The sequence below is a fragment of the Pteropus vampyrus genome, unplaced genomic scaffold (genome assembly GCF_000151845.1).
Source record: "Pteropus vampyrus isolate Shadow unplaced genomic scaffold, Pvam_2.0 Scaffold66, whole genome shotgun sequence".
NCBI classification, from domain to species: Eukaryota; Metazoa; Chordata; class Mammalia; order Chiroptera; family Pteropodidae; genus Pteropus; species Pteropus vampyrus.
The window spans coordinates 7,426,186-7,444,117 of NW_011888847.1; the positions used below are offsets into that span (position 1 = coordinate 7,426,186).

Here is a 17,932-nt window from a genome sequence, read left to right on the forward strand (position 1 = left end):
TCAGTCCTAGGTCATTTCTTTCTTGACCCCGAGTGTGGTGGCTTACATGTGAGAAGTTTCCAGTTCTGTAGGCATAGCCTTTCACCTGCGTAGCTCAGAAGCTCTGTGTGAGGGGGGTATGAGACATTACTGTCTCTTCTTCGGCAATTGAAACCCTTAGTGTTTTGCTCTCCAAATAGAGCCTCTGTTGTGTAAAAACCTATCACCAGAGTTCTTATCACTTTGTTAAGAAGGAAATCACTCTGCATGAGTGTAAACTCTGCTGCCTGAATGCTCAAGGTGTTTTTCCCACCTATACTATTAAGCTTGACTGCAGAGACCAGCATTTTCTAAGAGGGGGAAACAACTTTAAAGTACTCTGTATGATCCTGGGAAGAACACCCAGAGAGACAAAGCAAAATGTTCTGCCCAGGTTTCAACCTAGATGCTAATTCAATCTAAAATTTAATTTTAACTCTGACTTCCTCACATTCTACCTATTTTTTATTTAATCCATTCTTTAAAACATCAGGCCATACATTCTGGCTCTCCATTAGCCAGTTCTCTGGCTGTATATTAGAATCACCTCAAAGAAATATTTAAATTATATTCATGTTGGGGTCCCACAATCAGAAAGTTTGATGTCACTGATCTGGAGTGGTCTCAACCCAGGCATTTAAAGCTTTCAAAGCTCCACACATGATTTTAAGATACAAACAGTTCTAGAACATAAGCCCAGCTATTACCAACCTCTTAATTCATTATCTGACTTACTAGAAGAACCCACTGTCCTCTCTAGGACAATGCTTCTCAAACTTTAACATTCATAGGCGTCATCTGAGGATCATGTTAAAATGCAGATCTGATTTGGTGGGTCTCAGGTGGGTCCTGAGATTCTGGAATTCCAAGTCCCCTATGAGGCCCAGTCTACTGGTTGGCCACTCAAAGTCCTCAGAGTTGGTGAGCCTCTACGTCTTCATGGCACTTTCTAGTAATCCTAACAGGACCTTTATCTCTTCAATGATTTAACTTTTTTAAGATGGCCATCATCAAATATAATATGCGCTGCACTCCTTTTAAAAATAGAATTGACTATCTATCATTGCCCATCTAGGTAGTCTTTTTTAATATAAAGATAGAACAATACACCTCTATATTAATGTAAAATAATAATCCAAATACTTTCAAGTGCTCATAAAAATACTGCACAGCTGAATGACTAAGGGACCTTGTGGGTCACACAGTTGAAAGGTATTAGTCTTTGGAGCCAGTCACAGGAGTCTCATTTTGTGATCTTGAAAATCACTTAAATTCTCTGAGTCATTGTTTCCTCTGTCAACTGTAAATAGTAGAAGTTATTTCTGGGGGTGTGACAAAGATAAGTGAAATAAGAAATACAAAGTGCCCATCAGTCCATTGACCTTTGAGTATGCCTAAAAAGAGGTTAAATCGTAAAAAATAAAATAATTTTTTAAAAAGCCATTGCAGTGTCTAAATATGTGAAATCCTCACTAAAGTCTTTTGCATGAGGATTTAGAAAGATTTTCTTCTCCTTAATCCTCCAACTCATCTTTTTCTCACTTCTCCCAATATTAAGGACAGTCTTCCAGAAAAGAAACCACAGAAGAACAAATTGAAACTGAAATTTAAAAGAGGTTGATACTACATTGGCTGAATAATGAGAGACAAGAATATATTTTGAAGAGATTTTCTTCTTTAACACTCACGAATAAAGCCACCCATTTCTTTTCTTTTTCACCATCTACCCGAGTGACCACCTGATAAAAGAACTCCTTGTTAGAATGTTTGAAGGTGTCCAGGTCCTTTGAGACCCATGAGATAAGAGAGAAACTGAGAAGGATAGATGTTGGCTTACTATCATTGAAGGAAAGGCACTGCAAAAATCAAAAGGAATGACCTGTATGTTTCCACTAAATAAACTGATATTTCTTAACCAAATGCTCTATTTCCCTAGAAATGGAACCATATGTATCTCCACAAAAATTTTGGCCATTTAGAGAAATTATTTAATGTAATCATGAGATTTATAACTAATTTGTTCATTTTCAGAAAACACAGTTTTTGTAGTACACCATTCAACTTTAGAGAAATGTAAAAAAATCAAGTGAGAAGTTTTTGCCTTCTTCATAATTACGGTAGTTAAAAATTGTATGACATCTGTTTTTCTATTTGTTCCTTATCAGTGTAATAATAGTGCAAGAGTTGTCATTGGATGAAGGGCCATGTCTGCCTAACTGTTCTAGTCTTGTTTTGGTTAAACTTTCAATTCGAAGAAATAAAAACAGCTATCTGGCTGCTTCCTGTTGGTAAATAAAACAAAAGAACAGTCAACATGAATCTGTGTCCTTAGAGAGCAGTCCTCACAATAACGTAAAAGCCCTGTAAATATGGGATTGGTGTGACAGTAGGGGAAAACTGGAGAGACCTTTAAAGTCTCTTCAATCCTTGAAATTCTATTTCTACCACAGAACTGTGAGGAACAGAGGCATGCTTCTGCTGCTTATCTTCACCAAATCAATCTGATCTCACGTAACATCCCCTGTGATAAAGAAGTGGTGACAATCTCTGATGCATTCAGCTCTGGAAAATAAGCAAAAGAAATCCCAAGAAAATGTTCTTTTAAAAATTACAAGACTTAATTTTACCTTTGCTACTTTTGCTAGGGATATAAATAGTTCTGTTCTGAAGCAAAAGGTGAACATTACCAATCTATTCTTATTTTTACCTCCCTTGATCCAGAGAGCTATCAGAAGGATTGACTTCATTCTGCCTCTTTAAATTGATTAAAATGTCCTTTAACAATCATTTCCTGTTAATAGCTTTACTGTGCAAGTGAGGCAAAATCGATACAAAATGTAATGGCTCCTCCTGTCAGGGGCACTATTGATTTTATTGCTAATGATTTTGAAATGATATGCCATTATGCAAATCCTATCTATTTTAGGTATCTTTGCCGGGTACCCACAGAGGTACTGTTTTCTTTTTCTTCATCTTTGATTTCCTGGTGTCACAGTTACCAAATACTGAAATATTTTCTAAGGAATATGATCCTAGTGAATAGTAATACTCTTATGATAAATTTTGTGCTTATTTTATTATACAAACAAATTATGTGGAGCCCTACATTTCTCACACTCATCAGCTACTCAGAGTATAGAAAATAAAGCTATTACAGCAACAGAGGATTAAATTTATCAAAGATAAGAAACAGCATGTTGTTTTGTGGTTTCTATTTGTTTGTGAATAAGTAGTCATGTGACCCTTTCAGCATGAAACCAGTAGCCTTTTCTACACAAACACCCTATTATTGAGCAAGGCAACTCCAACCATCTTCACTGTGCTTTCTTTACTTTTACAATAGAGTAAAATCTGCAATGAGATGCAGATGGATTGGGAATGTAAGATGGAGAAAGGTAACTCAAACGTTTTTAAGTAATATAAGTGAGAACATTGAAACATGACATCTAGTTTAATGTACCATACCATGAAGTACCTTGATAATGAATGTTGGGTCATTGGGTCCAGAAGACAGGAGTATGGCCCTTCTGGTATCCATCAACACTTTCTCACACATGGTCTTATGATGCTGATTGTTTTGGGAGAGATGTGCAACTATAGTTTATGATTACGAGGCAGTAAGATGGAAATTAATACCTAAAATGCATAAGTTTGATGACAAAGAAGATAAATGTTTAGCAAGTGTTTAGATAGTACATTTGGTCTCACTTGCAACATCAAATTCCGTTCTTAAATAAAAAGCATACCTATCATCATATCTTAACATCTTTTTTTGCTTTCTCTAATATTTTGTATTTTTTGGATAATGAGGAGTGATCAGATATCCTGGTTTAGTTAAGGCAGGCTGATTTTTCAAAAGACACTAAGTGAACAGATGAATTCCAGAAAATTGTTCTAGAAGTTAGACAGGAACTCTTCACTTTATACATGTAGTTGGACTTTGTCACATGGTTATTAAATATCTAACTACTCAAAAAAAAAATGATTATTGCTTTAGGCATTTACAACTGCTCATCTAGCCTTAGTATTTCAGTCTTTGAGGACAGAACTGAGATGGAAAAGGCGCCGTCATGAGTTCCAACTCCTTACTAGTGAGAAATTGGGATGTGAGCATCATGCAGGGCTGTTCTGTAGCTGAGGAGCAGAGAGTAGGTCATGGGGGCTCCAAAGGACCAGAACCTGTCACTTGATCTCACTTCTACAGAGCTAACCCAAGAAAGCAGGACTAAAGCATTTATTATCAGGAGCTGGGAAATTCAGAGAATTAAAAGCAACTTCTATTCGTAGCCTCCTTCAGTCTAGGAAGGAAGATAGATACTCTTTGGCATGCATAGGTCTAAATGAAATGTGATGGTTTGGGTTAATAATTTTTTAAAAATTATAAACCAGTTTCCTTCTGGAAGACCAAAGCTAAATAATATCTATGCCGTTAAATTGCGTGTCTATATAAACTTGTTGTTTCAAAAACATTAGTGAGAAGTGTTCTTGGCCAATGTTACTGAAAAAAAAAAATTTCAAGGACAAACAAGTGTAGGGTGGGCTCTAAGTTGTAATACATGACGCAATTAAGCCCTTATTAATTAGAAGATAACACTAGATTTATTTTCAGAGTCATCAAGGCTTATGGAAAGTTGATATTTGCATAATATTTGCATTTTTCCTACCTGCCTGTCAGTCACTCACAACCAGAAGTCCAAAAGGCAAGAAGTGCTAAAGGATGAGTTACAGGAAGAATTCTTAACGAAATGCCTTGGCGTATCGGTGGAGTTTAAAAGTAGGGTAAATGGCATATTTTGTCAAGGTTGAAACTCAGCTTTGTGAGGGATGAAAATAGCTATAACATCATGATTCCTCACCCCCCACTTTTCAAGACAGCTGTTGGGAGGCTTCAGCTTCCATCTTTAGAAAGACAAACAAGACATGAACAACTTCCCCTTGTGATCTAGGTGGGAAATCTGACTAACCCAAATAAGACTTTAATTCTAGGACGCTGGGTGGGGTAAGATAAAGGACTTTTTTATTTTCTTTTGTGATGCTTTGATACATTTATTATTTTAATAAAATCTTACGATAAAAATATTATGTTTGGAAATACAGTAAAGCACAAAGAAGACCGAATATAACCCATAAGCCTAACACTCAGAGATAACTTCCGTTAATATTTTGATGTGATTTATTAATTTGTTCCAAAGGAGTGAATTCCATGGCACACCTCAGACAATCTTACAGTTAAGGCATTTACTAAATAAATATATTTTTCTTTTCTTATTATTGTGGTCTGTGTCTTTCTGCTTTTTCTTCTCATAATGATGGTAAACCTGTTAGTACTGAGTGCTGTATTTTGCCTGAACTAACTCTTGGCCCTGGACAGGGTTGCTGTGTACGGGTTACCTCTCCAGTTGTTCAGACCTATCCCCTACTCATTCTTGAAGGAAAAACTCACCATACAGAGGTTTCTCAATTGCTGTTTGTCTGGGAGTACGGCTCGTTTACCTTGCTTTCCTCTTCTTTGTGTTCCTTCTCTTCTCTTTCCTCTTCCCCTTGTTCGTCAATTTCTATTCTTCTCTGTTTCAGCAAAACAATATCAGTCAAGGTAATTGATGATGAGGAGTATGAGAAAAACAAGACCTTCTTCCTTGAGATTGGAGAGCCCCGCCTGGTGGAGATGAGTGAGAAGAAAGGTGGGGGAGCTGCTCCAGGGCTGAGCCCAACAGCTTCTGCTGGCCTGTGCCACCCCTGGATGCCTGCATTCTTCAGAACGTGACTTACAACACACATATCCCTCCACCTATGTAACAGGGCATAGATCTCACCCGGGACTGCCGTGGGCCCTGCCTGTAGCTCCATTAGCCAATTTCGGCCACTCTGTACATTGCAGTTCTGAGATATTAATTTTCAGTGCAGTCGATCAATTCTCTATTTCTAAGAAAGTTGATGCAGATGCTTGCTATGCCAAAATGAAGCCAACTTTCTGATTTCCTAAGTTGGAGGTACCTCCTGACTGCTAATTGGAGCAGGAAGGATTTGTGAACATGATAAATTAGCAAGGAAAACCTAATGGGGGCCAGCTGAGAGCACCCATGATGCCCTTTTACATACTCCGGGAGGTCCATGTGTGGCCAGGTCTCCCTCCATAACATCACAGTAACATTGAGCTTGGTGAACACCTAGCATGAGCGTGCGACTCCAACCATTTGTTTTGCCTTTGTCTTGTGTTCCCACAGGAAGATCATTACCATTAGAATATTTGACCGTGAGGAATATGAGAAAGAGTGCAGTTTCTCCCTTGTGCTTGAGGAACCAAAATGGATAAGAAGAGGAATGAAAGGTGTGAGAGTATACAAAGACATACCAGCGAGAAATTGTACTCTTCTCTCTCCGTGTCTCCCTACTCTCACACTTCCCTCTCTCTTCTTCCTCGGCTTCCAAGTACTACACTTCATTTCCTTTGAAGCTTTAGCCGTTTCATTTCCCTTCCCTAACTCACGAGTGCACCAAGTAATGCCCATCTTCTTCAGGAAATGCCGACTCACCTCGATTAATACCTGATCTAATAAATGCTTGAAAGAGGTTTCTGCAACTCAAAAGTGATCGTATAAGAGAACAATTTATACATTTAGTTTTTCACTACTCGGATTATTCTAAAATTTGGTTCCAACTATTAAATCTCCCCTGAAAAGTTAGTGATAAAGACTACTTAATACCTACTAATAGTGGTAGATGAGTCTAATGGCAACTTAGAGGAAATTTCTAAAGAATTCGATAATTAGGCTTCTTCAGAGAACCCAGTTTTCAAAAAATATATATATTTAATAAAAATGAAGATCCTTAAAGAGCAGTGGTATCAATCAATATTCTAGTGTTCATTTGGGCATAATATTTTTCATATCAAATATGACATTTAAAAGGAACTATATGTATGATACCATCATCAAATCAGTTTTCTTTAGTAAGAAGGACATGGTCCTTTAGTAAAAATTTAGCCCCTGGTTAAGGCCTTACTAGGCTTACACTCCAAAATGTTTTTCTTCATAAAATTGACAGATTTCAACATGTATAGTAAAAAGAAAAAAATAAACAGTAGTATTCTTATAACTGGTTTTTTTCGTTGATTTCTACTTATATTTTTAAAAAATACTTGAACAAAGAAGACAACTTACTTGCTCTCTTTGATTTTATATTCGTTTAATGTGACCTATATTTGATAAGGAAGGGCAGGAATTTTATCTCAGCTTTAAAGATAATTTTTTATTCTGAATTATTACGAGGCCTTCCTATAATTATCTTCTATAATTAGCCATTTTAAAAGGAATCCTATATATTTAATTATACATGTAAAAAAGAGCATACTACATATTAATAGCTCTTATTAATTTCATACAATTAATGAGAACAGTATAGGAAATGATTAGGTGGACTACCTGGCAAGAAATTTACACTTTTACATATAAGGGGAAAAAAATCAAATGTATAGGACTAATTCCTATACAGTCCCAACATTTAGGGGAATTTAACTAATCCCACATTGGCAAGAACTCAATGGCCTTGGAGTCCATCAAAAAAAAAAAAAAAATGTTTACGTCCCTGACTTAATCATGTTCAAAATGGTAAGAGAAGCCTTTTAAATGATGGAGAGAAAAGCCCTGGGAACCTATTTTAATGCAGCCTATTTAATATGCTTCATAGGCAGTAAGCAGGAGGAAGAGATACTTTAGGAAATAGTGCTGATTTCTTACAAAGGTGGGATCAAAAATGCCTCATTAACATACAGTCCTCCAAAGGACTGTCTTTTATCTTAAGGAAGAGCATCTTGGATACAGCTCTTTCGATTGTCATTTTAATAAAATATGCCCTCATGTAAAAGCAAATTAAAATTCCTTGATAGCACTATCCAGTTTCACACCCGCCAAGTGGATTCTTGTCACTATGAATAAAATTACTGACTTGTTTTAGAACGTTTCCTCTAGCGCCACTACCCTTAAAAAGAAAACTGAGCCTGGGAAAGTAATTGTAACAGTCCCATCTACAACTCCAGAATTAATTTATTTGATACATTCGGCCAGGTACCTTTTGGCAAAATGAAGTGCTACAGTATAGTCTGGATTTAAAGCACATAACCTGAAAGACAAATTACGTATATCCCCTTCCCTGCCTCATCAGCTTCCATGGACTTATGCGTCCACAGGAGGCATTCCGGTTGTCCAATTATAATGTACAGAAATCATAGATAGGGACACACAAATAAGTGCTAATTCCTGGGATTCAACTTTTGAGGATTTAAAATACACAAGCATTCCTTGATGGCCAAAATATGATGCAAATAGAACCTCCAGAGAGAGAACTTTACTTTGAGTCAAATCATCCTTCCATGCAGGGTGGCCAAAATGAAATTTTTTAAGATATTTTATCTGTTTTCATTCAATGAAAAGTACAATACCTGAGATCCTGGATGATTTGAGTCTTCCATATGTTGAATCAGCTACCAGGCACTATTTAATGGAAAGACTCACTCAAATAAAGTTTAGGGTTAATTTCATAAAATATTCCTACTATATACTATATTTAGTAAACTAGATATATACACTGTGTATAAACATATATAGTAGAAATGTTTTATTAAGTGTAAAGAAATAATATATAGAGTGAAGTATATATATACACACACATATGTATGTGTGTGTATATATATATATACACATATATATATTTATATAAAGTCAATCACACACATTTGCAGAAATTAGCGTTGGGATGTTTGTTTGGAAATACTCCCAATGCCACATTTCCTTGGGGTGCACCTATTTTTTAGTAGTGGCTCCCTACTACTGTAATCAGATCTGCCTGGATTTCTTTCTGCTGATATTCCTCTTACTTTCATTATTCATTTGGTCTCTTATTCTGTGTTTGTCTTTGTCTTGTTTCTTTCACAGCCCTGTTATTGAATGAGCTTGGTAAGCATTTCATTTCTTGCATTTTTTTTTCCATTTTTTTAGGTTATTTTCCATTTCTGTCAGGTGATACAGTAGTTTTCTGACTTTCATTTCTATTGATTTACTAGCAACATTTTGTTTAGGATAATTGGCCTCATTTTTGTTAAGGCCAGATAGTTTATGTTCCATTTTTAATTTAGTATAACCTTTTTAAAAATCAGTGATTTCTTATGTATGCACAGAATTAAATTTGTGCACTAAATCCCATAATCTTAAAAAGAGTGATCAGTGATTAAGTCATGAATAGATGTTTTTATATTTTTCTTAATTATAAATATAATTTGGGAAGTTTTTATACCTTGGATGGATTGTCAGGCAGTCTAATGTCATTGGTATTTGTTATTAAAGTGTGAGTTAAATAAATTGTAACATTTATTTATTTTTTCTTTTTCAGGTGGCTTCACAATAACAGGTATGAATTTTTAAAGTCTAATGACATCAAATTTTATTTCTTACTGTCTGTTCTCACCATATATTTGTATACATTCTTTAAAATTATTTCTCATTTTTATTTACTCTTAATGAAGGAAAATACCTGTATGGTAAGACAATTTTTTTAAATGTTCCTCATTTCCCCCTAAATATCCTTAAAAATTAAATGGAAACCACATTTTATGTAACCTGTATTAACATGATCTGTGCTCTTGCTGATTCTACACATTTAACATTTGACACATTAACAATGTGTGTGCTGTGTTTATTTATAAGTAGACTCGTATAGAGAACCTGTAATTGTTCACATTTTGACAATGATCAATTTACAAATGTTCACGTAGCACTGGTGATGTGCAGTGCACCCTGCTATATGTTCCAAAAAAGTACCAGAATAAATAAGACAAATGCTGGCCTCAAGGAAAAATAGGAGTTGACATCCAAGATTTCTTCATGGCCCAAACTCAGGATCCTAATAACAGCTAATGCCCTATGGGGAGAAGACAGAGCAGTCCCTTCCCATCATCCCACCAAATCAATATGAATGAACCACTCTTTGGGTATGTAAGTTTTACAATTAACTAGTAATGTTTCTACCACTTGAAGTGCATTACAAAATGCTCTGTAAAAACTTAAAATGCCCTGTAAAAACTCAAAATGCCAGTTAGAAAGTTTAAACCCTTTAATCAAAATGGTACCCAGTCTGTATTGATTGCATTGTTTAACATGATCTGAAGTTATTTTCTTGTGTGCAGAAGGAGAAGATACTCTCTCTTTTGATCCTAAATATTTTTCTCACCCTTTCATAATGGTCTATGCAGATTTAGAGAGGAAGATAAGTATCAAACGTCCAATATATTTTACAGGTATCAATATTCTAATTTTATTTTTTCTGAAATCAGATAGCTGAACAAAAAAAATTTTAAACAGGAAATATTTCCAAAAATTCTTATTTTGAAAATGCTATGGTGAGAGTTGGGGTTAACTTAAACCACTGCTAGTATAAACTTATGATCAAGTAGTTCCAACACAATTCTATCCAAAACAGAACTTTCTGAATACGACCAATTTTACATGGACTATTGGTCTCCACGGCCTCTCTCCAGACACAGCATTTAATACAAAATAATTCATAAATTCTCAGAGACATAGCAACTGAAAAGGATAAAAATATTTAACAGGACCAGTCCTGGTAGGGGATTTCTTAAATCTGATTCCTCTGAAACTTTTCCAGGTCAAGCCTCCCCAATTCTGCATTGCCGTAGATGCTGTTTTTGAATCCAACTGTAGGAATTTACAATCATTTTTTAAGATTTTTATCTTTTTTTTTCTCATGGCATCATTTTAACTCACTGAAATCTTCTTGAAAATATTCTGATTCTGTCACCCAATTAGTTATCATTGTGAGATTTGTGTAAGGTAGAAATTTGGCAAGTCAGCTTTCGTGGCTTTCTTGAAGGAATTTTTTTTTTTTTTTTTTTTTGGTCAACCATTGTAGAAATAGTTTAGTATCTAGCAGCACCTACAGCCCTCTGCAGCCTGATAATGAGACCTTGACTAAAAATATTTGGCTGTAGAATGCCTCGTTAAAATGCATTGCTGTGTTTGGATATCACCTTATGTTTTTTTATCGTTGACTATGTCAGGATTTTGCTTTTAGAGCCTTCTTTCTATATCACTTGAAGCATCTTATCTTTTAGTATCTACGTAATTGGATCCCTTTTTTTTTTCCTCAGAAATTGTTCATATCAAGTTTTAGAATATCTGTCTAATAATGTCTAACATTTCCCCCCTGGGACACACCTTGCATCCAAGAGGACAGAATCACTTCTTCCAAAAGTTTCTTTCATTTTATGTACTTCATTAACTTCTTCCTTATGGCTAAAACTTTCATCTGAAATAGCAGTGTTTTCTATTGTTACCACCTCTTTGCAAGACCTGAAATTGATACAGTTAAAACAAGAGAAAGTTCCAGAATTCTCTGGTAATCTCGACATTGGTCTTTCCCTCTCACTTTACGTGGCCCTTCTTCTGAACTAGAGCAGAATGCCTGAGAGCCACTCTTATAGATACCGTGGGGGAAAGTTCTAAAACTTAGGTCTGCACAGTGAAAAGCAGCTATAAATCCCAAAGAGCTTTTCTTTAAAGTCAGTTTAAGGCTTTGAAGTCAAGGCTTTGAGATGCAAGAGTACTAGAAAGGAATTAATAATCTAGCCTTTGGAATCTGCCTGTGGCTTTTATGTGATCTTATACAGCTGAGTGTCAAAATCTGAATTTGAAGCAGAGTATATGGAAATTGAAAAGGTTGTTTGGTCCGCAGCCCGGTACTTATATGTGAGAGATCTCATTAGTGGTGGACATCAAGTGCTGAAGATACCTTTGAAATTTGTAAGTCATTGCCTGTTGCTCCTAGAGCTTGCCTTGTTTAGACCTATGATGACATCATCATCCACCCTTGGACCCTCCAGGCACCTAACATGATAACCCCTTATACATTGTAGCTCATTAGAGTTTGTGAAGTATTTATTACTTATTGTACCATTTAATCCTCAACCTTATGGAATAAGATTTTATTTGTTCTCACTTATAGGAGAATGAAAGGACAAAGAGATTAATCAATCTACCCCATATCACCCATCCAGGACTCACAGCCTGGCTCTCTGGCTATAAGTCCAAGGCCATGAGTTGGCTCTTCTAACCCTAGCATTTTTATTTTCTCCTTTTCAAACCCTTCACTCCTACCTGCATCTTTACCCTTTTTCAATCCAAAGCTCAGCTGTGTCTCGTAAATGTCATCAGTATAAATTCCAGTCAAATGAAGAACAATGGGGACCCCAAAAGGGGGAAACTACAGCACATTCATTTGAATATTTTTAATAAAATTAAGTATTTTGGTTCAGTTTGGACAGGAGAGAGACATTTTGGATTCCCCAAGCAGGTAGCTGTAGAGTTCCCTAATTAATTGAAAGTATATATTAGTCAGTATACTTCTTTAAAAGCTGCTCTTCCAATCATATTATACTCATCAAGTAATAGACTAAATAAGACACTTGGCTTTTTTCAGAAAGCCAAACTATGGAAATTCTGACAGTTAAAAACACTTAATCACTTCAGTACATAGGTTAGAGGAACAAATCCCCTTCAAGTTCAGTGTCACTTTACAATTGAGAAAACTGAGTCTTGGAGAAGAGAGATGCCTTGGCCAAGTTTAGACAGCAAGTGTATGACAGAGTTGGCACCAAGTCCCCAATCTCATGATTCCCAGGTCGGTTATGGGTAACTCTTGTTAGAAGCCAGCAGCAGATGGATCTCGCAGTCAGCTGAACCAGAAGTTTAATGAAAACCCTAGGCCTAGGTAATTTGAACAGTCGCTGTGACCATGATGTATCCTTGCAAAGCTTGCCAGTGAATACAATATTCTCCCATTCAGATGCCCCAGGAAATAAAGAAGCATGTTCCCAAATGTTATGTTACTTGACCCCCAAACAAACTTGTGATGTGGGCAGAGCAGATACTTGTCCCCTTTTCGCATGTGGAAAAACTGGGGGGAATGGCCTGCTCTAGGCTTTCATTGGCACGAAAAGGAAAACCAAGTTCCTGTCATCACACAAGTGCTTTCCGTTTTTCCATGATGCCTCTGGAAGCAGTACTAGAAGGACATGGGTATTCCATTTCAGACACCTGCAGGAGTCTAGCTACATCCCTGACCATGGTGTGTGTGGCTTGCAGAACACTGGCCCCATTTTCCTGCTCACCTCAGCAACCTATATAAGAGTGACCTATGACCATTCAGTTCTCTAACTAACATTGCTTGTGATGTGTGCATCTCAGTGTGATGTTTAGCTTACTAATTCCACAAAGCTCTGCTAGCAAACCAATGCAATCCATTCTGCTGATTTCCTGCCTGTCCTTTTGCTAGGCCAACCTGTCTTCAGGAAAGTTCACGCTAGAGAACATCCGATTCCCTCTACTGTAATCACCATTGCAGGTACTCATTTCTTCATGGTCCTTGAGAATTAGTTTAATTAATTTGAAGTTAACTGCCTTTAAGTGTTCCTTATGTCTTTAGACATTAAAGTGACACAATTTAGCCCCTGTCTGCTCTAAAACGTCGCTAAATAATACAGTGACTTCTCTGTAGCTAGAGATATGGTGGATTGGCAACAAAATGCAACCCCATCAGCACAGGATAGGGGGCATGGTAGAGAGAGCAGACTGATCCCAATGGCCCCTCCCTCTCAACTCAAGTTTCAATGTGTTCTAGATTTCTTGCAAATCTTGTTTCTCAAGCTTGGGTCACTGATTTCAAGTATAATGACATTTCTTTGAAAGCAAGCTGTATTTCTTCCCAGAGCCTGCCTTTCCTGCCTCCAGGTAACATGATGTTAGCCATATGTGCATAGATGATAGCACATCTGTGGGGTTTTTCCAGGATTGGGGGGAGGGGGGGAGACATTGACAGAGTGACTAGAGGATTCCACAACTGTCCTAGATCTCCTGATAGTTTAGAGCCCAAGCATCATCTCCTTGCGCTGCATCTCTGGATGAGGACAAGGATAGTCAACTCTGCCATCATCATCACCATCACCCATCCCCGGCCATGGTGGTAGAAACACTTCTATCCACCCCAGCAGGACTTTCTTCATCCCCACTTTTCACACCCCCATTTAATAATTATGATGCCCAGCCCTGACTGCAGAGTTGTTCCAGAATATTCCTCACAAAAATAAAAGTGCCAGTCTCTTTAGGTTCTTATTAGAGAACCAGCCAAATGCTGAAAACTATTAAGAGATCTCTGCTTTCAAACTTGCCAGTATAGATCTCATTGAAGGATTAAAATAATCTTGAGCAAATTGTCCCACCACTAGCCTTACACCCCCTTTCCAGTCAACATCCTTTGTTAAGTTAAAAATTGCAAATACAATAAAGAATATAAACAGTAGCTCCTCAGGCACAGATCTCCTGTGGGTTGCATTATTTTCTAATAGGGATTCCCACTCTCAGCCCTTCACCACTCACTGCTTCAAAATGCAGCCTGAGCCAGAAAGCACAGACAAGTTTTTTTTATAATTCTGCTTTTCCCAGATCCCAGGTACCTATTAGTTTTTATTTGCCAATTGCAGAATCCATTACTCAGGATAAGAGAGGTCCCCTACTGGTGATTTAATAACAGGATTGTATTATGGTCTATCCATACTGATTTGAACAGCAGCTATCAATTATGCATTTGATCTTTAAGTCATATTGGTTAGTTAAGACCATGATGTTATGTAATTTATTATCAACCTCTCAATAAAATAAGGCGAGTTTAAAAAAGTATACATGTATATGGAAAGAGAGAGAGAGAGGAACTTTATCTGAGAAGCAAAACTAAAACTACCACATATTATCATTGCATAAGTAAGGGAATGAAACTAACTGACTGTATTTGATCCAGCACTCAAAGAGAAAAGGAAACAAACACAATAGATAATACAAAAAAAATGCTGTTAACTATTTTCCTATTCAATAAAAGGTATCTAAAGATAGGACACTTTAAAAAAAAAATAAACTCAGCTTTCTTCTTTGTGAGTGTCAAAAATCTGCATCATAAGTGTATTTATCAGTATCATTGTAGAGAAATAATAGGATTTATCCAGCTACATTTTCTCAGTTACATATAATTACTTCTTAAATGTTCATGACATTGATTAAGTGAAAATAGCCCCGATCCTTTCATGACGCTGTAACTCTGTGCTTTGATTTCTCCGTGCCTGGAATGCCTCTCCTTACCCTACTACCTCTTGGCCACCATTTCCACCATCTTCATCTGGCAAGCTTCTAGACATACTTCAAGGCCAATTTCAAATATCTCCTCTTTCTTGAAGCCTTCCCTGATTCCCACAGGCAGAGTAAGTTGCTCCCCCGACCCTGGTCCCTCAGCTCTTACCGAGCTGTACTAGAAGTTGTTCCATCTATATGCCTCGCTTCCCACTAGGCCATCAGTTCCTGGAAAAGCAGGATGGAGGGGGTTGGAGGCTTCAATGTGTTGACATATCGTAGGAGTGCAATGACATGTGTTAAACAAACGAATCATCTTTACGTGCAAAAAGCAAATAGAGGCTTTTTTAACAGTGAGTTGGAGAATCACACAACAAATATTTATTGAGCACCTAATACATTTCATACATTGTAATAGGCTCTGGGGGATGTGAGAACTGTTCAAAGAACAATGGGACATATTGTTCTATCTCAGTAAGTTTACATGCTGGATATTTGTACATATAGGTAACTTTAAAAAATTTTAAATAGTATGTTAGGAAGATTTGTGTTCAGTACACACAACAAATATTAAGGAATTAATATAAGGTTAGAGTGGTCATTCCTAAATAGGTCAACTGGGATATGTCATGCAAGAAGAGGTAGGGTTTTGAAAGATAGGTTGGATTTAGCTAGATTGAAATAGAGAAGCTTTTCCAAATGGGTAGACAATGGGATAAAAGTATGGCATTAAATTCAAGTCAGGTTTGGAGAAAGAGTGTAGAAAGTGATAGAAACAAGGTTCCTTGATTTTCTTTAGGTTAGTATGAAATCTGTTCAGAGAGCATTTCCTAAATTTTGGTCATTCTCATACTTCCTATACAATATTTGCTTTGGCTCCATACCAACTATACTATTATTTTCTTAATGTAAATTTTTGAAATTGCCTCATGTTTGTACTTGACTAGATTTGTTTTTAAAAGAAAATTTTGTTACCAAAACAAATGGAAAACTAGTATCATTTGTCATGAGTAGAAACTAAGGTTAAAAAAAGTTTAGAATGGGAAAAAAGTTATTAAATTCTAGCTAGATATAGTCAAATGCTCTATGCTTGAGAACTATTTTCTCTTTCTTAAAAGGTAAAAACCCAAATGTCAGAAAGTAGTTACAGACATAACAGCACCAAACCATGCGTTTCTTCTTGATCAGAAGGACCGAGGGATGATTAAAAAGGAAATAACCTTTGCACTCACTGTGTGATTTGATTTCCTTTTACTACTGTCCATTTATTTAATACTATATTCCAAATCATTTCATCTTGTGAAATGTGGCATTTCACATTAATGCCTCCACATCCCCTTTCTTTTGCAAATTCTCTTTTTTCTACCTAAATTATCTTAAATTTCATTAAAAGCAACTTACTATTTATAAATAAACTTCAGAAAAGGGGAACATAATAAATATTCTCCCCCAATGGCTTTGCAATTCAAATAAAAATCCAAGTTATAGTAGTTCTTCTAGAAAAATAATTCTTACTTGATGTAAATCTCCAGGGCATCCATGTTCAGCCAAGGTTTTGAACAAAGACATTAATATAACCTACAGTTATGAAAACTACCAAAAACATCCTAGGTTCAAGGATCAGAAAGCAGTATGAATCAACACGATTGATTTGCGCACAGGGTAAATCGAATTTCACATATTTCAGCCCAACTCCTCGACTATATACTCATAATTTCAAGGACAAATCTTGGAGACATCAATCGGAACCCTTTGCCTTCCCTTGGGTCATAACTTCCCAAGGCTACTTTTTAAAATATTTCCACTTTAACAGTTAAAGTTAATCTCCTTGCACCTCTCCTTTGCACTTACTAACATTCAGCAGTTTCTGGCCAATCCAAAATCACTTCTTTTTAGTCTTCATCTAATTTCCTCAGAGTCCTGTCATCACCAGGTATAGGAAAGCAGATTCTGAAATATCCTTTTAGGAGGCACAATTGAAGACATACCAAAGAATTTATTGACGTGCTACATTCTGCTCTGTCCTTTGGTTGGTTTTGACATGTGGTATATAAAATGTTAGCAGTGCCTCTAGCCCATCTGCTCTGTGTCTTACCGGTTCTCTGCAGCATTTGCTAGAGCATCAGATGGAGCCACCATGGCAGGGTCCTGCAGCAGACAAAAGCCAGACGTCTTTAGAGGGAATGGGAAATGTGGGCTCCTGCAAAAGCTGATGCCTAAATGTAAAACGCAAGAAGCCTGGGCCAGAAGTACCTTCCTTTCTGGTGTCTCTTCAGTCAGCAGACTCCTACTGAAGGAAGTTTACCTGAAAAGTTCTAGAAGCAAGGATATCAGGGTTGAGGTCTTTCTACACCACTGATATTAATTCCTTGGAGATGAAGTTTATTCAGCTTAACTCAGGGGAAGTGGCCTGTCCTGATCTAGCATCCTGGGCCTGAAGGATAAGTGGGCTAAGTGATTACAGGAATAGTATTTGTCTTTCACATGTGCATGGCCTTTTCAGTCTGTGATTTATCCTAATGACCTTCATGCAGAGAGGAGCCAACTGTGAGCTTCCCCTCATTAATGGACTCTCAAGTCCATTAACATTTTCTCAGCACCCCCTAGCCTCTCCTGGAGTGTAAGCTACACGGTAGTTCTGGAAATAATCATGCTCACATGATGAGTAGCATTAAATCCCCAAAGGCCTCACCCTCCCTCTCCTTGTGTACTTTAAGATTTACATGGTCAAG

The 17,932-nt window shown here is 36.8% G+C and overlaps 1 protein-coding gene across 17 annotated transcripts in view; it reads left to right on the forward strand.

The window, feature by feature from the left end:
• Positions 1–17,932, forward strand: part of SLC8A1 (solute carrier family 8 member A1) — a 307,964-nt gene that overhangs the window by 232,744 nt on the left and 57,288 nt on the right. For 10 of the 17 annotated variants that reach the window (XM_023531314.1, XM_023531313.1, XM_023531323.1 and 7 more), the window contains exons 3-6: positions 6,243–6,346; positions 8,949–8,969; positions 9,403–9,420; positions 13,360–13,428. In XM_023531314.1, the coding sequence (XP_023387082.1) occupies positions 6,243–6,346; positions 8,949–8,969; positions 9,403–9,420; positions 13,360–13,428 (212 nt within the window). Of the gene's footprint in view, positions 1–5,592; positions 5,700–6,242; positions 6,347–8,948; positions 8,970–9,402; positions 9,421–13,359; positions 13,429–17,932 lie in introns of those variants that run through there. The other 7 variants (XM_023531325.1, XM_023531326.1, XM_023531321.1 and 4 more) reach the window with 7 other exon arrangements.